Source organism: Perca fluviatilis, chromosome 19 (genome assembly GCF_010015445.1).
Source record: "Perca fluviatilis chromosome 19, GENO_Pfluv_1.0, whole genome shotgun sequence".
Classification (NCBI taxonomy): domain Eukaryota; kingdom Metazoa; phylum Chordata; class Actinopteri; order Perciformes; family Percidae; genus Perca; species Perca fluviatilis.
The window spans coordinates 16403656-16425182 of NC_053130.1; the positions used below are offsets into that span (position 1 = coordinate 16403656).

Consider the following 21527-nt stretch of genomic DNA (forward strand, 5'->3'; position numbering starts at 1 on the left):
TAAGCTGTAAATAAAACTATATATGGGCATGATAACAATTATAAATCGGTTCATAATATTCACAAAGTTAATATCGCTTTGATGTTGCTTTCCCAAAAACACATTTTGTTTTGAGAACGGTTATACCTTTAAAACATGCTAAGACATTTTAAATATTTCTAAACCACAAAGAAGTGATAATGATAACGTAAATATCTGTATTTGCAGTTGATGCTCCTACTTATTAATCGGCATCAGGTGTTGTAAAGGTTTTAACCAAGAGGGAACTTTATCATCAGCATCATTAGTCACAGTATTGTGCTCTCAGGTACATTGAACTGATTCAGCCATGAAATAAGAGTACATAAGCTTATATTTTGTTTGTCTGGAACACTTAAAGCTATGTGGATCCATGACATAACTTCCCACAGCAGCTATTTAAAGCTCCAACCTGTGTCTACTTTCTTTCAGTATTCATTTCAGGCCATAGTATAACGTGTTGCTTTTCTGCAGTCAACAATGCCCGTTTTACTAATAGCTTATGAATGAACTAATTATTAAAGTGGTGAAATAGACCTTTTCACATGCAGACATTTTGACCTGTTATAGTAGGAACACAGCACAGGTGTTACTAATGAGTAATTAACGATGCCAGCATGCCCAAGCAGCCATAATTAATCGGATCCTTTACACCTGTGTTTTTCCTACTGTGACATGTCAAAATCTCCTCAGTAAAAATTGCCTTTTGGTCATTCTGTGCTATTCCGGCCTGGAAAAAAACACTATTAACATGTAATGATTTTTAAATTACTGTATATTGCAAATCTTATGTATATATAGTTTAGTACTAAATGTACTCTATGGATTGTGTTGCGCAAAATTACGACCCTTTCTATTTTTTTGTGGAGTATGTAATGGTTTAACATATGCTGATTGCACTTTGTATGTCAAAAGACGCAAAAGGCCATTAATTGTGTTTCATCTGAATACATATTTATTAGATAAATATTAGGATGTCACGTCATCTAACTACATACAGATTTGCAAGACTAAAAATCACAATGTTTTCTGACCAGTTTAGAATATGAAATGATTGTACATCGAATGTACAAAACCAAAGAGACAACTGCCACCTGTTGTACCAATCACTTCAGATTGTACCTTTATAGCATATTTTTCCAAATTGCGTAAAAATTATAAATTTGACAAAGATTATTACAAACTGTAAATTTGGAAACAATCCTTAAGAGCCACTCAAAGCTCAGTGTCTCCAAGTCCCAATTATACCTCAAAAGGATTTAATAATTTTGTAGCACCTTTATAAAGTACACAGGTAATAGAGAAATACACAGAAGTTTAATATTACACAAAGGAAAAACGTCTTTTTTCTTGGAAACCCCACGTGGAGGGGTACATAAAGTATCTTCCATAAATGAACAGGCGTGGTTAGAGAGGTCTGCACAGACGCAATCAAACACAGACTCATTTAGCCAATTCAATGTCTGACAGGAGGATGCAAGCTTTACAAATTCTAAATACACTATGCACACTCCCCCTGGAGAAAATGAATACATTTCTGTTAACGTGTCTCTATTTGTCATTTACATTATATACACATATTCCTCACATCCCCAACCCCACCCCCAACCTCCCCTTGTATGCAAATAGGAGGGGGTCTCCCCCAAATCCCATTTTACAATATTAATTGCATTCTCTTTTAAATCCTCAACTTAATTTCCAATGTCTGCAATCAGACAGTACAATTTGTGTCGCTCAGATTACTAGACGTGGTTTTGTGAAAGGTTGCAGTTACAGTTACACACTGTGTAGGGAAATAAAACATCCCAATGCGGCAGTGCATTGTCTTTAACAAACATATAAACAAACACATACAACATCTGATCCTTCAAGTGTGTTATATGCAGGTGATTTGATCAACTTCGAAGATCAGTAAAGCCATATTTGGTTCTTCAAACTGATTACAAATCTAAAATGGGGGAACATTATGCAACAACATACAGTATATTTTAAATTAATTGACTGTACTGCATACAAGTTTTTGAACCAAATTATACTTAAAAACACTGGACAAAAACAATAACTTAAAACTATCAAATGTGATGAAAATACACAATTCCAACATTTTTGCTAGGTATGGTTATCAAAAGCTCATTGTCAGGCCTGAAAACAATTCAGAGGACATTTTGCACATTCTCACTTTAAATAAGAAGGACGAGGTCACTTTTTCCAATGATGTTAAACAAATCCTTTTTGGAGAAATTTGGACCTCTAAGCTGCATATTTTAGACAGAGAATTAATTTAAAGCTGACCAATTCTTATATCACATAAAAAATTAAAAGAACTCTTACAACCTGACTGCTGAGCAATTTGAATATTCCTTTTCACTGATGCATTGTGTGTGTGTGTTATATATATATACACACACACACACACACACACACACACACACACACACACACACACACACACACACACACACACACTACACACACACACAAAGACACACACACAAAAAAAAAAAATACAATATTGGACTGGTTATAAGAATTTTTTTTTTTTTTTTTTTGTGTTTTTTTTTTGAAAAAAAAAAAAACCTGTGGGGGGAGATAGGTACAGTACTGTACAGTCACAAAGTATTCACAAAGGGTATATACAACAGCTCTGGAAACACTGTTGGATCATGCAGGATGTTTTTTCCCAAAAAGATGCAGTTCAACAGTAACAAAATGACAAAAGGAAAGATCAGAACAATCACATAGACGTTTCTATAAAACACAGTGATTTAAAAACCTCTGTAGATGTCTGTAGGATGTTGAAATCCTGCTCTTTGCACTAACATGATATCCAGGCCCAACCCCTTACAAAAAACAACATGGGACAACTTTGGTGATGTGTATCTGATTAATTTCAATGTGGGACAAAGATAAATCACATAAAAAAGGACGACAATTAAAAACAAAACTGATGAAATAAAATTATAAATATAAAGACAAGAGAGAAAAGTACTTGATCAAGCACGTTTAGGCTGGACAAAGACAACTGGAGCTATTGGCACACATGCACTTGTGAACAAAATGGTGCTGAATTTGATGAGGAAGAGCAAAACATTAAAATAAATACACAAGAACGACTGCAAACTGGGTGGAGAAAAAGTAGTGAGACAGCTCTTAGAGTGGATTGTTTTATCTGTCTTTCATTCAATATTTTTCCTCCCTCCTCTGTCTCAAACATTCTCTCCCCGCTGTCTTTCACATACGCTCGCAGGCAAACAGAATAGGACAAGTAAACATACCCACACATACGTATATACACACACCGACACACACACACACACACACACCGACACACACACACACTACATTGCACAATGTGCGCTTGTTTCCTCTGTTGACACTCAAGGACATTTTAGCTTGTCCTTTCAGTGCTCTGATTTTGATGAGTTCCAGTTATTCAACTGTCTCTCTCTCTCACACACACACGCACGCACACACACACACACACACACACACACACACACACACACACACACACACACACACACACACACACACACACACAGAAGTCTGGGGGTCAAAGGGCATGGCATGTGCCAAGGTTTTGGAAGAACACATTTCAAATAGGATAAAACACTCTTACAAGACAATGTTTTGTTTTTTTTCACAAAAGGAAAATTATAATAAAAAAAACAAAAACAAAGCTACAACACTTTTCCTGGAGCCCACAAAGGCTCCTGTCTCCTCTGTGTTGTTTACACAAGATGATTATAGCTGCACAGTTTTCAGTTAAAAAGTCACAAATATCATATATGTATATATATAATATCACTTTAGTGCCCGCCAACATGGCTGTAAATGGTGTGTTTCGAGTCAGAGGCGGAGGAACTGGTGCGTGGAATCTTTACACGAGGAAAAAAAGGGAGTGCGGGTATAAGTTGCGATCCTGCATTCTCCCTTGGAGTTCCCAAACAGGCGCCTCTTTTCAGCCGGCTCCTATGCCACACATTGTCTGTTGATAAACTGTGGGTGTGTGTGCGTGCGTGAGCATAGGAAGCTGATTGAAGTATCTGTAGGAGGTCGGTGAGGTGTCTGTGGACGGACAGTCAAACACATCGCGACTCCTGTAGGTGCAGGAGGGTTTCTAGGGGAGGTGAAGGACTAGTTGTTCTCGAAGAGGGAGAGAAGGTCGTCGTTGCTGTTGGCGGGAAGGTCGGGAGGGTCCAGGTATGATAGTAACTCGTCTGGGTTGGCCAGCTCTGGAAGCAGCTGTGGATAAAAGGCAGAAAAGAGACAATGAGGGACAAGGCTAAATAACCTGAAAACATATTTATCTTTCTGACGCTGGACGACTTTGAAATCATGCTGTGTGTCTGTTGAAGGCAGTGTACACATCAACAGGCATAAAAAAAGCACTTTGAGAGTCAAACACAAACAGAGCACACAGCAAAGAAATGAGAGCAGCTGCAGCAGACAATGTTAGCTGTTAACAGGTAGCTTAGGGTGCCCAGAGTGGGCACACTTACATCCAGGGAGGGTTCAGGCATATCCTGGGCTCCCTGACCCATCTGCCCATCTGAGGAGGGGTTAAAGTTCAGATCGCTGTGGGGGTGACTGTTCTGCCCAGGCTGCGGCTGAGGCTGAGGGTGCGACTGGCGAGGCGGCTGCGATGGTTGGCCACTGTGATGCAAGGGCTGCCCTGATTGCCCACTGTGATGTAAGGGTGGCCCTGATTGGCTGCCAGAGTGGGGCGATGCATGCAAGCTGTGCTGCATGGAGTTATGGGACTGATCGGGATGAGACATCTGCGGGTGCGAGAGGGAGACAGAAAGCGAGAGAGATGGAGAGTGAAAAATAAGGAGAAAGACACAGAGAGTGTTAAGGGGGAGGGGAGGAGGGGGAATGCGTGGGAAGAAAGGAGGAAAAGCGAAATGAGTTTCAGCGTGAATAATATGCAACAGGCCTTCTAAATGTAAGCTGTGATCAGCAGACATGTACAGCTGTAAAATTATACGGCGACATGAGCATGTGAGCATGACTGAGCACACATGCTGGCCGGAGGCACAGGCTGCACCTTGTTCAGATAACAAATCTGAGCCTCTTTTTTCAGTATGGCACACATTGTCTGGAGATATTCTTCAATAAATTAAGGTATCAAATTATGCTACAAGACAAAATAATTTAGCAGCAGATAAATAAGAGACATAAATCCTAACAATCTTACCAAACATAATCCTAAACTAAGACAACTAGATTGTATAGTGATATACTGTTGCCATAAACACACTTTATTGGTATAATGGAATGGAAGAGCAAGTAACCCTGGAAGTCGACCCTACTTACTGCATCATTCATGCCGTGGTTAAGGGGCTTGTCCTGGGAGAGGAGACCACCAGGACCATCTGGGGGATGGGAGAGCTGGGGGCCATGGATGAAGTCATTCATAGGGGGACCTCCTCCAACTCCACCCCCAGAGGAGTTCCCGTGAGGGAAGTCAAAGTTCCCTTGGCTGTGGTAACTGTTGCCTTGAAGAACAAAAAACACTTTTGGGACTTGCTGACTTGTCTGATGAAGCCTTACTGTTGCAAATAAGTTATCTTTTTAAAGTGGTTACATAAAGGGATACACACGTTCCACTTTTTTACTGTTATGAAACATTTATCAGTGCAACGATCTTACAATATTTTAAAAACAGGTTCAGCACAAAACTCTCCTTGGGGCTGTGTCTTGGTTTAATGCACTGGAGACACATCAGTAGTTCCTGCTATAAAGTGCAAAACAGCTCACTTTTCTACCAAATGTGCTGACTATCCTGTTATTTATCTAAGCAGTCGGATCCTGGCTGCTTTTCTTTACCTGCTCCAGGGTAATCTCCCCCGTTGCCACCAGGATGTTGACTAGGGTGTGGGGGGTAAGGGCTGGGACCAAGTATAGGGCCAGGTCCAGGGCCAGGCCCTAGCTGAGCGATCATCTCCATCACATTGGGCATGGTCATCTGACTGGGGCTCATGGTCTTAAAGCGCTTGGCAAGTGGTCCATCAGGATCCTCTTTGATGTGTAGCTCAGACTTAATGGGAACAGGTCGCCAGCTACATGTAGGGTCTATAGTGACCTCCTCAAACTCTGAACTATTAAAGAAAAAAGTAGAAAGTGTTTGTTTAATTCTGAAACAATGGATTCAAAGTTAGGGGTGGATTTAGCAGAAGAAAGAGAAGAGACATACTTTTGGATGGCATTGAGGATTCCCCACATGTACTGGTCCACCTCCAGACCTTCTAATAATGCTGTTTTACTGAAAGGAGTAAAAAACATTAGATAGAATCCATTAGAGGCAGTCCTTGTTACTAATCTCCTCCTTTACTTCAAAGAACAGCGTTTCACTTACTTGCACACAGGACACCTCCATGTCCCCCTCTCACAGTTGAGCTGCAAGTAGGACTCCAGATCAAAGCACTGTGGAGAACAACATCACACATGCTCATCAGAATAATCATCTCTAATTCAGAGCGTGTGACAAAACTTTACATGAGCATTTCACTCTTAACGCCTCCTCAAATCTGAACAAACCTGGACATGTTTGCAGTCATGCCCTCGTGCAGGTAGCTGGATGCGTCTGAAGGTTATGGGGCATTTCAGTGACACTTTAATGGCCGTCTGCTCCACACCGTCCTCCCCGTTAAGGGTAGTGCTGCCTGCCGAGGCCGCAACGCTGCTGAAGTTCCTCTTAACTGAAAAGAGAAAGCGTTTCAGATGGAAGGTATTACTTTGTAAACAGTTACAGGTGTACTTCAAAACCTATTTAAAGCACACCATGAAGAGAAACAGGTGCAAGCTTGTGTAATTAAGATGTACTTATGCATATTAACTACACTAAGAGACAAAATGAGCCATACCCTTGGTGATGCAGTGTTCTGCAGGAAGGAGTCTTTTCTTCAGGAGCCCCTGTAGGACGGATCGCACAGATGGCCTGTGGACCAGCTGCAGCACAAACAGGTGGGACTGCAAAGCAACACAAGAACATGAAAATGAACGGAAAATCAAGCAGAAAGTCTGTTCAGCACAACGCATATACTAAATTATCTGTGTAAAAACCATGCCAGCTGATCTTTCCGTTGAATGAAAGAATACAATTTCTGCTAAAATACTGGTAGTAGTTATACATTGTCCTGGTAGCGTGCACTCACACAACAGCAGGCGGTGACTGTAATCTGGATGGTGTTTCTTCCAGGTTGGCATACGTGCTTCAGGTGCAGGGGTTTGTGGGAGGTTTTGTTGTCTCCCCTCTCGATGGTGAGGGGCGTGGCGTTGACGCTGACCTGGACGGAGGCGGGCCAGTTGGTGTTCATCTGCCTGTCTTCATGGTGGTAGCACTTAAACTGGAGCTCCAGATCAGACCTATAGCGGTAACAGAACCAGAGAATCAGCGCTTAGCGATAATATTTAGAAAAACAAAGGACAAGAACAGACTCAATGGGCCCTATCTTGCACTCAGCGCAATTGCCTTTGTACACCGACGCATGTATCATTCCTATTTTGCACCCGACGCACAGCGGACTTTTCTCCCCCCACGCAGGCGTCTGTAAATTAGGAATGTGTTACGCGCCCCGGGCGGTTCAGCGAAAAGAGGAGGCGTGTTCCGGCGCAAACATTACTTTGTGCTATTCTGCAGTTTCAGAAAACAATTCCGCCACTGACCAGGAAAAACCTGGTCTAAAGTCAGTGGCGCTAGTCTAAAGTCAGTAGCGCGTTATTCAGATGCTATTTTAGGGGCGCATGCTTGGCCATAATGTAGCGTGTGCGCACAACACGCATACACGTCTCTCATCTACAGCAGTTCCCATTTTTGAAAACCATACATAATTACAAAGGAAAATATTACTGAAAATGCGCTTCATGTGTTTGGAGGATCAGGAGGCACTTACAGTCCTCAAAAAGTCGCAGCATTCTTTATGGCTTGTTGTGTTTTACACATTTCCATGAATCATGGATGTGTTGATGACATAAATGAGGAAATATTAGAGGACTTAAGGAGACGTGATGTTGAACTACGGTGGGATTGGACACTCTGGAATCTGGTCCGGGAGTAATGCGCGATGTGCTCCTGATGGAGCGGGTGGACGGAGATGGAGTGGGGGGAAGAGGAAGGGGCACAGCAGGAGCAGGTGGTGCGTTTGGAGGCCCACGCTCCATTGCTGCAGCAATCCTCTCCAGACTTGAGGAGATGCGCCCGAGTGGCCGCAGCAACATCGCCACCCAGCCAAGACGGGCATTTATTACTTTGCGCATCATCGCGCCGGCAGCTCCCGCGGCGTCGCCAGGCAAATCCCGCCGTCATAATAGCAATCCGCCATGGAACAAGCGCCCTGCTCTTAAAGGGAATGTGAGATGACGCTCTGATTGGTTTATTGCACGTTACGCCCAAACCACACCTAGCTACTTCAGACCAACCCATTTTAGATTTGCGTCGGGCGCAAGAGTCATTTATCCCGTCGGTATAATAGCAACAGCGCCCGAGATCCGCCCACAAAGCTACTCGCGTTTTGCGTTTCATACTTGCGTTTCAGATCGTTAAAATAGGGCCCTGTGTGTCTGTGAGCATTGAGCTTAAAATAATCTCAATCTTTCACTGTAATAGAGTAAGTTATAGTATGTGACAAGGTTGTGTATTGTGAATCCTGACATAAAAGATGTGTGATTTAATATGTATTTTTAATGGTTTACATGAAATGATGCCATAAAAAACAAACAAAAAAAAACATATCCCTAATATCCAGTCAGAGGAGCTCCCTCTCCATAGGCTTGTGTGATGTTCCTACCTCCACATGAGGGTCTGGTGGACGGAGGGTCGAAGGTGGAAGACGTGGTTGCTGACAGCCAGGTTGTGCTCCAAGCGGAACGGCTCCAGCACCACTCCATCCCTGACTGGGAACGTCAGCCGCAGCTCCTCATTGGGGTTAGCTGGGAGAGGGAAAAAACAACAACAGGGGGGTTAACTTTTAACCCAAGTCACACAATGCGCCAGATGAAATAAAAGAGCACAAGGATAAAAGCAACCACTTGTTTAAGAACTGCTACGGTACTCACTTGGAGGGGGCGGAAGTGCTGTCATATTTGGTTTCATGTCGGGTGGAAACGGGGGCTTCACATCCTGGTTTGGCGACAGGTACGGAGGAATACTACTTCCTGGGGTCATAGGGGGTGTGGGGTTTCCAGGGACTGGGGAGTGGGGGTAGTTAACGGGCCTCGAGGGCTGTAAAGGGCAGGAAAGTGCAATAATGAAAACATCTGTGTAACTAATCTCACATATATGACTGGGTCAGATTTAGCACAGTGGTCTTACTGAAACATACCCCATTGCCTTGGCCATAGGAGTATCCGCTGCCAGAGAAGTTTGTGTTCTGACCATTGAAGGGCTCTTGCTGTAGAGGTAACAAAGAGCAATGATTATTTGATATTTTTCCTTTTTACACTAGGCATACACCATGTAGTTAGTTCAAAAATATGTGCTATAAATATGACAAGTGATCTGTTTGTCCCTGCCTTTTGCACAGTGCATGCTGGGCTCCAGCCCCCTTCTGACCCTGAGTAGGAGTAAGTTGTTGTAGAAAAAGGATAGATGATGAATGGTGTGTCGTAACAGACCTTGTAGTACTGGCCCATGGGCATGGCAGGTGGGTACTGTCCTTGGCCCTGCTGCCCTGGCATCCTCTGGCCGGGGTAGTTAGGAGATGGCAGTGGCCTGGAGGTGTTTGATGTGGGATACTGCCCCTGATGTGGTGGGAACTGACTGTTCGGCCCGTACTGCTGACCCCCGTAACTTGCCTGGACAAAGAAAGTTAAAGGAAAATACATTGGACAGATGTTTTAGGGTTTTCATTTCCTTAAATAGGGCGCAAATGCAAAATACAAGCAAAATGTCCAGGCGCAAACCATGCACAAACCACACACAATGTGGAACAGAGGCTGAATACATTAGGATAGGATAGGATAAATACAGAATCAGCAGGTGGAGCTTCAGTAATGACCAATCACATGATCTCCTCTCATACCCTTTAATAGCAGTGACAGGTGAAATGGAGGGAGAGTTCTCCATGAAGCACATGAAATGAAGTTCCAATTCAAAAAATACACAACACCTCAAATACAGTATGCTGTCAATGGTAGAATGACTGGATGGTTATTTACTGTATTTAATACAGGCTAATTAATAAAACATTTAAACTCTGTTGTTCTTCTCCTCCTTATTAGACAATTAGTCTATTTGAAAAATAGGAGTCCCCATTTATCCAATGGGAAAAAATGTAATATTACTCATATCGTGCCAAATGCTAAGTATGGTTTAGAGATTTTTGTCCTGTTTGTATTGTGCCAGGAAATTACCAAACTTGTGAAAATGTGTTTGCCCTAGTGTTGGCTTTGGGCCTGCCCCAAAATAGAGCCCATAATGTCCAGTTTGTTTTTAATCATCAGCTCTTTCCACTCACCTCCCCAGGATATGGCCTCTTCATCCCCTGCATGGGCATGCCCTGTCGAGGTCCTCCGGGATACCCTTGCTGAGGCATCCTTTGGCCATGAGCTCCAAAAGGCACCATGCCTGGGGTTCGAGGCTGGTTCATGCCCATGGGAGGCCCACTCATATTGGAGTTGTTCATGGCTGATCCCATGCTGGCTGGATTCATACCTCCAGGAGGGCCTCGTGGGCCTGGCTGGTTCATGAACTGGCTATTGTAGGCCTGCGCAGGGCCCATTTGGAACGAAGAACACATCTGGAGGCAAAACAGGAGGTTTCAGTGTTTAATGTGATTATTTTGGGTCTGCAGCAGGTGGTTGGATAATAATTTTCTGTGTATACTGTATTTGTATATTATAGCCTATTTGGTGTTTACAGCTGTAAACATCTGTTAGCACGTGTGTGCTGTACTATACCTGTCCATACTGGTTCATATCTTTATTCTGGGTTTCCTGCAGCGCTGCCACCGTGGCCGTTGCCGTGGCCGTTGCCGTAGCAGCAGCAGCAGCAACCGCAGCAGCTGCAGCAGCGGCGGCTGGCTGAGTGAAGTCACCAGGAGGACGCGTGTGGGAGGTTAATCCCATACCTCCTTGAGAAGGGTTTGGGCCTCCAGAATAACTGTAAACAAAAAAGCACAGAACGCGTGTTTCATTCATTATGGTAACTTGTATTGCTTGACTATTTTTTTTTTCTTCCAAAGACAGTCATATCCAGTCTCTTACCTCCCGCTGTATCCCCCAGGACCTCCAGGGTAGCCAGGTCTGCCGTACACGCCCTGCTGCATGTACTGTTGGTTGGAGCCTCCTTTGTTTGGAAACTGTTGCTGCTGAGCATTGAACTGGGGTGAGTTGAGCCCTGCTGCACTGGCAGACAGACCCGATCCCATAGGGTTACCTCCAGGATTCATGGGGTTATTGCTATTCACCATTGGGTTACCCAGCACCTGGATTTAACAAATACAGAAAGATAAAATATCCATTAGGTTTGTAAAAAAAAAAGCAGACAAACCGTCTGAGTCCAGCATTGATCGTGTGTCAGAACTTATATACTGTAATTACAGACTGGATGTTGTTCATGCGTGGACATACCTGACTCTGTGACGTATTGGTCACGCCCCACACTGTTGTAACCACAGACAATGACCCAGGGGGCTGGTTGGAATTTTGTTGCCAGGGGACAGAGTCGTAGGGAAAGGATCCATCACTGGAAAGTAGATCAAAACACAAACATGTGCCTGATGTCACTTGAAGTTTCGATCGGCCAAGAAAAGAGCCAATAGAAAATCAACAGTGTTGCATATCCGTCCAGAAATGTGAATAATTTGGGAATTCTTCTTGCCAAAATGTGAGGCAATTTAAAATGTTTGGAGTACAATTTCAAAACACTTTTTCAGCCAGGATATCTGCTAATGGCTGCACAGATGAGAGATGAGCAAAAAGCTCCAAATGAGCCGATGAGGACCAGGACCCACACACACAGCAGTAAAAAAAAAAAAAAAAAAAAAAAAACTAAATTTAATTAAATTATTTCTTTGAGTTGTTGGAAAAACATTGGATATGGATAGGGAGAGTACAGTTGGAATGTTTAACATTCAGATTTAGAACAAATATGACAGTCTGTTACATATAATAAACAAGCTAAATCCTCATGGGGAGAGGCAAGTAGCCAGTGGAGTGGGAAGGGACTGCTGTTTTTGGAGAGCAGCTTGTTTTCGCTCAGAGGTTAGCTCTTGGAATGAACGACTTGTTCAATATTTCCTCATAAAGGCACAACATTATCCCAAGATCCTCAGCAGAGGCAAACAGGACTCTTGGCTAACTCCGGGCTTTCTTCTTCTTCATCATCGAGAGAGAGGCATAAGCACACAATGTTTTCCAAAAACATTACTTCACAGCTCTCTTCCCTGCCAGTTTGTGCCTCCACCCCAAATCACCCGTGTGACTTACACAAGCAATTCAAGATTATACCTTAATGAAGTCCAACTCACTATTGCATCCTGTCTCGTAAATATACTAAAGTCAACCTTGGTTAGCTTTAATAAATTCGTTTGGTACAATTTGGTAGAATTTATCATGAAAGAAAGCAGAGAAATGGGACATTAAGGGCTACATTAAAAAAGCTCTGTGAACATAATGCATGCAGAAATATATTTTCCTCTTCTTTCTCCTCTATTTGTTTACATTTCTCTTCCCTTTCTTTCGCAACATCTTTCCTGACACCTACATCTTCCCGTCTCCCTACACACACACACACTTTCCCACAGCACCCGTTTACTGTACACAGACAACACACCATCCCCACCTAAATCTGTTGTCTCTTTAGAGACTGTTATTGTATGTACGTTGTGTTGTGTTAACCTCTGTATTCACCTGCTGTGTAATGTTATTCCTCACAATAAAAAAAACAACAAGTTTGTGTTGCTGAGGATAAAAGTAACATGTCAGCTGTCTGTAGCGCTGTGATTTTGCCTTGTGTCTATTAAAGGGCTTCAGTCAGGCTGACTGAGAGTTTATCTCACTGTTGGCTTCTTTCAGATGACTGCCTGCAGTAAGAGGCAACTGACAGATGGCACAGACAGGCATGCATCAGTTTAAGTATCAACGGGTGCAATATAAATTCAATCAAAAAGAAATATTTGAATCATAAAAATATAATTAAAAGTATGGGATGTATCTGATGTGTACCACATTCAATGGGAAATAACTAGAAGCAAATGGGCAGAAACCGCAGTATTAACCTAATTTATTCAAAAGCAAGTGACTCATATCTGCCAATTGACAGCTGTCTTCTCTGATTTTATGCTGTACAGTTTTTTGCCCTTGATATTCCTCTTTTTTTGGGATACATTACGACCCTAGGTAAAAGCTTCATTGCATTGGTATAAGACGGAAAAACAGTAACCTTGAACTGAACTGAGAATCTGGGTTTACTGTCAGATAAGCACGGTCTTTATTCATCTGACAGAAGATGTCTCGCAGACTCCCCACTGACCTGTGTGTGAGGCCGGGCTTCATGCTGTTCATGCTGGGCTGCATGGGGACTTTTCCCTGCGGTTCGTTCTGCCTGCTCTTCTGGTGACGCAGCAGGAGGAGACGACCCAGCTCCTCGCACCACGACGACAGCAGGGCTGCAAGGGAAACAGACAGACACACACATATGCACATGCGTTAGTCTCCACTCAGCAAAGAGACCACAAAAAAAAAACACACACACACACACACACACACACACACACACACACACACACACACACACACACACACACACACACACTTGCCTGCATGAACATGGGTCTGCACTGTGTATTCATGTGGCGTTGAGTGAATGTTTAAGGTTCTATGTGTGAATGATCACATACAAAACTGGAGTTTCTTGTTTTGATCTTTACACTTTTAAATGTCAACCTCAAATGAAAAGATTTACCCTGTCAGGTCTCTCAGTAGTGTACTGAATCATATGCTGGTGTCCAGAGCGTCCATAGCCATCCAGCCTGACATTATTGCTAAAGCCTCCAGGGGGCAGCCTAACTCAATAAACCTAGATAGTTAGTTGCCTGTGTGGATTTCACAACAGTTACATCACATCATCTCTACCTGCAGTGTAATATAAACTGAAATCTCTCCACAGCACAAAGGACCTCCCAGTTTTTCTGCCACAGAAAGGGAGAGGCTAAATTGGAGCATGAGAGCAGACAGAGACGGAGTGATTGGGTTTGCAGATAAGATCTATGTAGGAAGTAAGAAACTGCTATCTTCTCTCTCCTTCACTTCCTCCACTTCATTCTTTGTCACACTTTCTATGTCCTCTCATATATCTAAGGACTTATCAAACCATGCAGCGTTGTCATCCTCTTTATGAAGACGAGATTTTTTTCTTCTTATTGTGCCAACGATATGCCAATTCTATTTAGTTTTTTCCCCAATGCCAATCATTTTTTGGTTCTTGAATCGATCAGTCGCTTGGTTTCTTTAAACACACTGCCTCTTGATTGAGGAAAATTGTCTCGAACAAACAAACAAAAGAAAGGTAACAGTGTGTTCACTGCTTAATTAAATAATTTAACATGCTATTTTTAGCATGTAGACCCAGATACACAAGCTTTCTGGAAGTGATTTTGCTAGGTTTGGGGTTTTGAGATGCAGAGTTTTTGAAAATCTTTGTGGTCTGATAAAGTCTGTAACATTGAAATTGGCATTACATTGTGAAGATTTACAAGACCACAAACAACAAATGTCTGTTTGTGATTTTGAAATTGAAACCCTGTTAGTGAGTGAGTTGTGCTATCTGTAACCTGTGCATTAACTAAGTCCAAACTGCTTGAGCTAACAATGCATCATGTTTTCTGAATGATTTATATCTGATCCGACAAGTTGCTACTTATAAAGACAAACAAAAAAAAAGGAGAAGAGAGAGGGAAGGAAGAAAAGAGAGGAAAGGAATGAAGAACAAAGCAGAGGAGCAGTAACATTTTCTTCTGGAGGGTGGAGAGAGCCAAGCCTCCTAGTTAAAGAGGAATTATTCCACCCTGCCATTACGGAGAGCTTATCTCCCCACTAAATCACCACCTCTGCACCGAGGGGACTGTCTCTTCAACTGGCAACCCACCATTTAGACCTAAAGATCAGCTCCAAGCACAAGTGATGGAGTCGCTCTGAGAGAGAGAGAGAGAGAGAGAGAGAGAGAGAGAAAGAGAGGCAAAGGAGAATAGAGAGAGTGTGTGTGTGTGTGTGTGTGTGGGGGGGGGGGGCGCATTATCATATCAGTGTGGCTACGAGCCACCAAATCTAACAAGCTGCCAAGGCCAGAAGTCATTCATAATAGAGTGAGGGTCCGCTCTGGGCAACGTGTATATTTAGCAAGCGTAGTACAGTGTACATGACCTCAGTCCCCTGTGTTAAAACCCCCTGCCAACACCATCACACGCACGCAACTACGCTACCATACTTCTCTCACTTCATCTCTTTCATCTGAATTTCTCACACACTGTACACACCCACATTCCTCTGTCATATATATATATATATATTTTTTTTTTACATTTGTTGTTGAAAAGTTCTATTGTGATGCATCTGTCTACACTATTATTATTTTTTTAAAGAGTTTTTTTTTTTTTACATTTTAGGCCTTTACTTTTATAGGACAGCTGAAGACATGAAAGGGGAAAGAGGGGGAATGACATGCAGCAAAGGGCCGCACGTCGGAGTCGAATCACCGTCGAGCTACCCAGGCGCCCTGTCTACACTATTATTAATTAAGATGTTCTGTTAACTTCGCTAATGGAGATCATGAGGAGCAGACGCCAAGAGCACAGACGATCCGAACAAAGGAGACTATAAAGCAAGGTCTCTGTCTCGTTACACCTCTCTTGTTTCTTCTCTTTCATCTTTCCATTTATTCCTATTTCATTTGCACTAAAGCCTTGTACTTAAATCACCCACTTTCTGCTGAAGGCTCAAACAGTTATCTGGTGGAGAGGAGCCAAGGTCAACACTTTGTTAAAACCTTATTCACTCACCTCTAAACCGGCGGCAGTCAGAGAAATGTATGTATGTAATTTAAACTATGCAGAATGTAAAAAAGGCAGATGAACTGAAGAGTTACACGTTGCTAAGTCGAATCACTCTGAACCAAATCCTGAGAGTTTTTACAACAAGATTGATTTACCACATCATGAAATAGTACCAGATCAGATCAGTTTTGGGGAAACGGTATCAGTTTTTCTTATGTTTCTGCATGCAGATTGAATGTTAAACAGTGAGTTTAACCAAGCTTTGCCCAAACACTGGATATCCAGAGGATCAAGTAGCAGCTCTGCAGAACGCCAGTGCTACAGTGCTTGGTAAAGTGTTGACACGACAGTTTACAGTTGGGTAAAAAAGCTTGAGAGATTGTAGCTAAAGGTACCATCTCTAGAACTGAGGGTTTGGAGTTGTTTAAAATCCCAACAATATAGTCTGAAACAACTGCAGGAGCCTGCTAAGAGGAGTTAGGTTAGCAGTCACTGTGTATGTAGTTTTTTCTTTGTTAGTCAAAACATTTGTGTTTATTTAATCATGGGAATTACATCATAGTTTTCTTAAGACGTGCCATCCCTCAGTGGAGATGTTTAAAGGTGTATTTCTCTGCCTTTGGCGAGATGCTGCTGCTGATCCCAAAGAAATCCGGTAATTGCGTTCATCTGAGCTAATCTCACCATTCATACCTTCAAACTGCAAGCAGAGACATCAAAATGCACTTAGGAGTGTGCAAGAAGTCAAACTTTCCATTTAAATACATGGATCTAAACAGAGCTACTGCTCTGGGTGACTGATGTCTACAGACTGCAGTGACACTGAAGCTGCTGTGTTGTTGAGGTGTTTTCATTGGATTCTCTGTAATGGACCTCGACACAGAGACCTCTCCCTACAAGTGGTCTGTTCTGTCCTCTACCAGCAGAGAGAGAGCAGAGCACAAGCCGACCCTCTCTAAACAGCTCCATTTCTTAGAAGCTGCGGCTTTTAATTGAGTAATGCCCAGAGACATGTGGGCCCTCCTCACTCAGGCTGTATTTAATGGTGTATGGCTGACTGATAGCAGAAACCCTGGCTCATTCTCACCTCACCTCAGCCCCTCTGGGAGAAGCAGGGAGGGAGGGAAAGCCCTGGTAACAGGCTGCAAGGCCCATTAACTAATGACAGAGTGGGTGTGCAAGTCCTCTTTTACAAGGAAACCCCGATGCTAATTACTATGAACTCTGATAGTGCAGTGTGTGGGCAAGCATCTGTGTGTGGTCAAAGTCTTTGAACATATCATTTGCCAGTTGAATCATGACAGATTGCGGACTATCTGATTCTATGACAATTTAAATGTGTGCACCCCAACATAATTCAATTTGCTGGATGATGGTGACCCCACTATGTTGATAAACACCTGGGATGGGAAGGTGACTGGGACACCCTCGCCTTCACATGAACTGCTGTGCCCTTCAGCAAGGAAGTTAACACTCAAACTCTTACAAGGGAGATGCTGAGGCCGGCAGCAGAGCGTCATTGTGTTAGACAGTTCCCAGGTATAAATTACTGAACAAAACGTATTATATGACTACATAGGGAAGCATAATTTTACTTTTACAGAGCAATTGGCCTTCAGAGTAGAGAAGAACTTGCTAAAATGGCCTAATTTTGTGCCAGTGCATGTCAAATGCCAGCGATGAAGTGAACTCCACACATTGAAATGGCAATTTCAGTGGGTGCAAACTCATTTTATTCTCTCCTGCACCCCATCAGTAATTTTGTAACTCATGACATCCTCTGTGTTAAAAGGGCAGCAGAGCTCACCAAGCATGGAGCACAGTGACATTTTGAGATTATATTTGAAAAGGAAAAAAAAATAACATTTAGTCCAACCCTGTTTTAGTGCAAACAGACTATTTTCATGCCTTTGGCTGGTAAATTTGCACAGGCACTCCAACACGGCACAAACGTTCTAACATTCTAAGTAAGTGTGACGTAAAATCACTTACATATGATAAAGTATGGAAAAAACCTAAACTAAACTATTAAATCTAAAATCTATGTACAGTATGTGGACAAATTACATGCATGTAGAGCTGTAACAATTCCAAATGTTGATAATGATAATAATGTAATAATACAGGTATGCAGCCTATGAAGTCAACAAGGCCTCTCTATTATCATAAAAATTTTTCTAACTGTATCCCGCCTTGTCATTTTTGTTGCTATGAACGTGTATAGGGTCAAGTGCCAACAACTAACAACTGAAATAATAATAAAAAGATATAGTCTGACCAATAATCACTTATATAATTACAATTTGGCATGTCTAAATAAAATCAACAATTACCAGTCATACGCCTTAAGACCTTAGCTATGTTAGCAATTATTGCCGTTAAACAAAGAAACCGCGATTATGTAATAATTGTTACAGGCCTACATGCATGTGCAAATATATGTTATACTATATAATGATATATAAACATCACTGACCGACCAGCTAACTTCAACATGAATATATTATTTACTTTTTGTCAACATTGTCAACCAGCACAACTGTCACCCAAAAAACATTCTCAATAGCAGCACATCATGCCAGTTGAAGCGCATCACCGAAACGGCTGCTACAGATTTTTTCAAAAGCAGTTACAGACTTGTTTTTTTCCCCAAATCAATCAAGAAAAAGGTGACACTCAAGTGGTAATAAAATAAGAATCAGCTCATGTCTTAATCATTTAAGTGTGGTAATTAACAACTATTTGACAGACAAAACTGCTGATGAGTTTTCATGTTTTCAAAGCCTTAATCAGTGCTCTTGTCTAGAGTGCCACCTTTTGCTGAATTTGTTTTGGGGAAACAAACGCATTGGCATTTTAATTACCGGTAGTTGTTTTTTACCCATTGCACCCCACTAAAACTCAGAAGTGCAGAAGTGCAGCCTGGTTCCTCTGAAGAATGACCCTGCACTATATCACGATATTGATATGGCATCAGCGATATGTTACTGATATACAGTATGGTTTCATGTAACAGCTGAAGCGCTTAGCTGTTTTGTTGCATCATTAAATTCATGTTTAAGGTGCTACATCCAAGAAACCTCTCTTAAAGGAGATGTTACATGTGAAAGCAAAGTTTGGTGACAATGAATGGCACGGAGGTTTTGTAAAACTGAGCGGCAAAAGAAGATAATTTCATGTAGCTGCATGAACTACTATATTCACCGTGACCCTGGGATGTTACTGTGCATGCTCAAAGTATAAACTTGGAGGCTCAGTAATATAGCTAACTAGGTTGGTTTGCATAAATGCCTGTATAGAAGTTTGTGTCATATTCTGCAAGAGCATTGTGCTAATTATGCTTAATCAGTCTAAATATATTAGATCTATCTTCAGATGAATTGCAGATTCCTGCCCTCACACTGTACATGCTCACATAACCTCTGGTCCTGAAATGACCACAAATCTGGCTGTCGTGCCAAATTCTGATCACCAATGCTGGATACCCCCAGGCTTTGATATAGACATGTAATACTGTGCATGCAGCTCTTCTGTCATTTTGTTGATAACAACACAGACAAAGGAGGAAATACTACATGAAAAATTACACTTTCTGAGCATGAACACTGCAGCACTAGACATAGAAGCCTTCTGAGACAATGTGTGGGATGATAACAAAGAAGCAATTTATAAAAGATATCATCGGCAGAGGTCTGTAAAACACTGGCAGGTAGGTCTTTGCTGTGTGGGTGCAAAATATTATGCAAAAGACAAATATGGAGGGGATATAAAATCCTGTGAAATAAAGAAAAAGTCATGCTTTTTGCAGAAGTGTAATGGAAGCCTTTTAAGCAGTCAATGATATCCCCCATCCTGCCCCCTCTCTGTTCAGCCAACTTCTTCCAAGAGAAGAGCATATCAAATGGGCTTTAGTCTCAACAGCTTAGAGGCAACAACTCAAACATGCCCTGCAGAGAGACAGCTCTGTGTCAGAAATCACACTCAACCAAAACCAGGCCTTTAATGTAACTAACTGCTCACACAGACCAGAATATTCCAAATCTGAAACAGCCTCTAACTTCAAATGCTTTATATTGTGTATTTTTTAATTTGATTAGCTTTTTAGTTTTCCGTTTTATATATATATTAAATTGCTTTGGTAATTGCATTGGTAAATCAATGCAGTTTTCTTATCTAGCTGGTTTTACAGAATTTCATCCATGACCTCTGGCAGTACACCAGGCATGAGGACAGAGGGGGGAAAAGATGGATGGAAGGATGCTAGACAGAGGACAGGTGGAGATGGAGGGAGTGGGCAGATCCCATCCTCCCCGGGATGTGTGTGGGTCACAAGCCAAAGAGATGCTGCAGCCCAGAAGGGAGGGTAGCTCTACCTGAGTCACTCTGACATCTCCTGCAGGTGCTGGTTTCTGTGGGGTTCAAATTACACATTTTTAAACGGGGCAGAGTTATAAGAATCAGCATGAACACCAAACATAATGCAGTATGACGGCTGGATCTGACTAAAGGTGCAAAATGTCGGAGCTCGAGTGGGAAATGTGGGATCTCCGTGTCGCATGTGGCCACAAAAAAACAACAGTCTATTACGTTTTTTTTTATGTATTGTGGGGCGTGCCTAGTCCAACTGAGCTTGATTGAGACTCACTGCTTTATTAACATTTCTTAGCAGAGTATTTATTGCACCTTTAAACCTTTGGTCATATACTCAATACTCAATTTGTGTGCTGTTATACAATGAGTCTACAAAGGACAAGCACAAGAATGCAAAGCTCATATCATTTGCATATTTCCAAATTTATTTAGAAAAGGAATGAGTGGTCTTTAACATTTCCCCCAAATGTATTTATAATCTCAAAACGCAGTTACACCCTAAAACACTCCCTCTGAGAAGTACCAAAAAAAAAGAAGCGTACCCTGGCCTGAACTCCACCCTTTCCCTGCAAAGTCTCTTGACATTGGGGCTGCCATTAACAAATATTTTCATTATCGACGAACCTGACGATTATTTTCTCAATTAATCCAAAAATGGCCTTCAAAATAGTGGCCACTTTAGTCTGACCAACAGTCCAAAGATATTTAGTTTACAATGATATAAAAAAGAGAAAGGCAGAAAAAGGAACCATCAAAATAACTTTTCTTTCCATCGACTAACCACTGCAGCTCTACTTGATGAGGTATTTTTGTATATCCTGTGACACCAGTGTGTCAAGTGACATACCAGACCACTTCAGTTACACAGCACTACAGGTTTGCTTTGGGTACATTTGTTATGATAGGGGGTTATGGCATTGACCTATAGATTTGACCTACGTCCTCGCTGGGATATGAAATTCAGTGAGATTCAGTATCTGCGTCAGATACTTTGTGAGTCAGCCGGTCCTGCTTGCAGTGTTAAGCCTGGGGTCACGGCCTTCCATATCTGTATCAGAGAACTGTTACAACACTCCCAATGATCCTACATATAATCACACACACACACCCAGTATCCACATCTGAGTCACACACATTGTGTAG

General features: G+C 42.1%; 1 protein-coding gene across 6 annotated transcripts in view; it reads right to left on the reverse strand.

The window, feature by feature from the left end:
- Window positions 1-2611: 2611 nt before the first annotated feature.
- Window positions 2612-21527, reverse strand: part of zmiz1a (zinc finger, MIZ-type containing 1a) — a 110221-nt gene continuing 91305 nt past the window's right edge. For 3 of the 6 annotated variants that reach the window (XM_039784713.1, XM_039784718.1, XM_039784715.1), the window contains 18 exons: window positions 13496-13631; window positions 11593-11707; window positions 11227-11447; window positions 10921-11122; window positions 10479-10760; window positions 9637-9816; window positions 9345-9413; window positions 9079-9244; window positions 8811-8952; window positions 7179-7389; window positions 6888-6993; window positions 6562-6722; window positions 6380-6447; window positions 6218-6286; window positions 5851-6122; window positions 5338-5519; window positions 4521-4799; window positions 2612-4263 (listed from right to left, as the gene is read on the reverse strand). In XM_039784713.1, coding sequence (XP_039640647.1) covers window positions 4156-4263; window positions 4521-4799; window positions 5338-5519; window positions 5851-6122; window positions 6218-6286; window positions 6380-6447; window positions 6562-6722; window positions 6888-6993; window positions 7179-7389; window positions 8811-8952; window positions 9079-9244; window positions 9345-9413; window positions 9637-9816; window positions 10479-10760; window positions 10921-11122; window positions 11227-11447; window positions 11593-11707; window positions 13496-13631 — 2969 coding nt within the window. In that variant the 3' untranslated portion in view covers window positions 2612-4155. Of the gene's footprint in view, window positions 4264-4520; window positions 4800-5337; window positions 5520-5850; window positions 6123-6217; window positions 6287-6379; window positions 6448-6561; window positions 6723-6887; window positions 6994-7178; window positions 7390-8810; window positions 8953-9078; window positions 9245-9344; window positions 9414-9636; window positions 9817-10478; window positions 10761-10920; window positions 11123-11226; window positions 11448-11592; window positions 11708-13495; window positions 13632-20386; window positions 20423-21527 lie in introns of all 6 variants that reach the window. The other 3 variants (XM_039784712.1, XM_039784717.1, XM_039784714.1) reach the window with 2 other exon arrangements.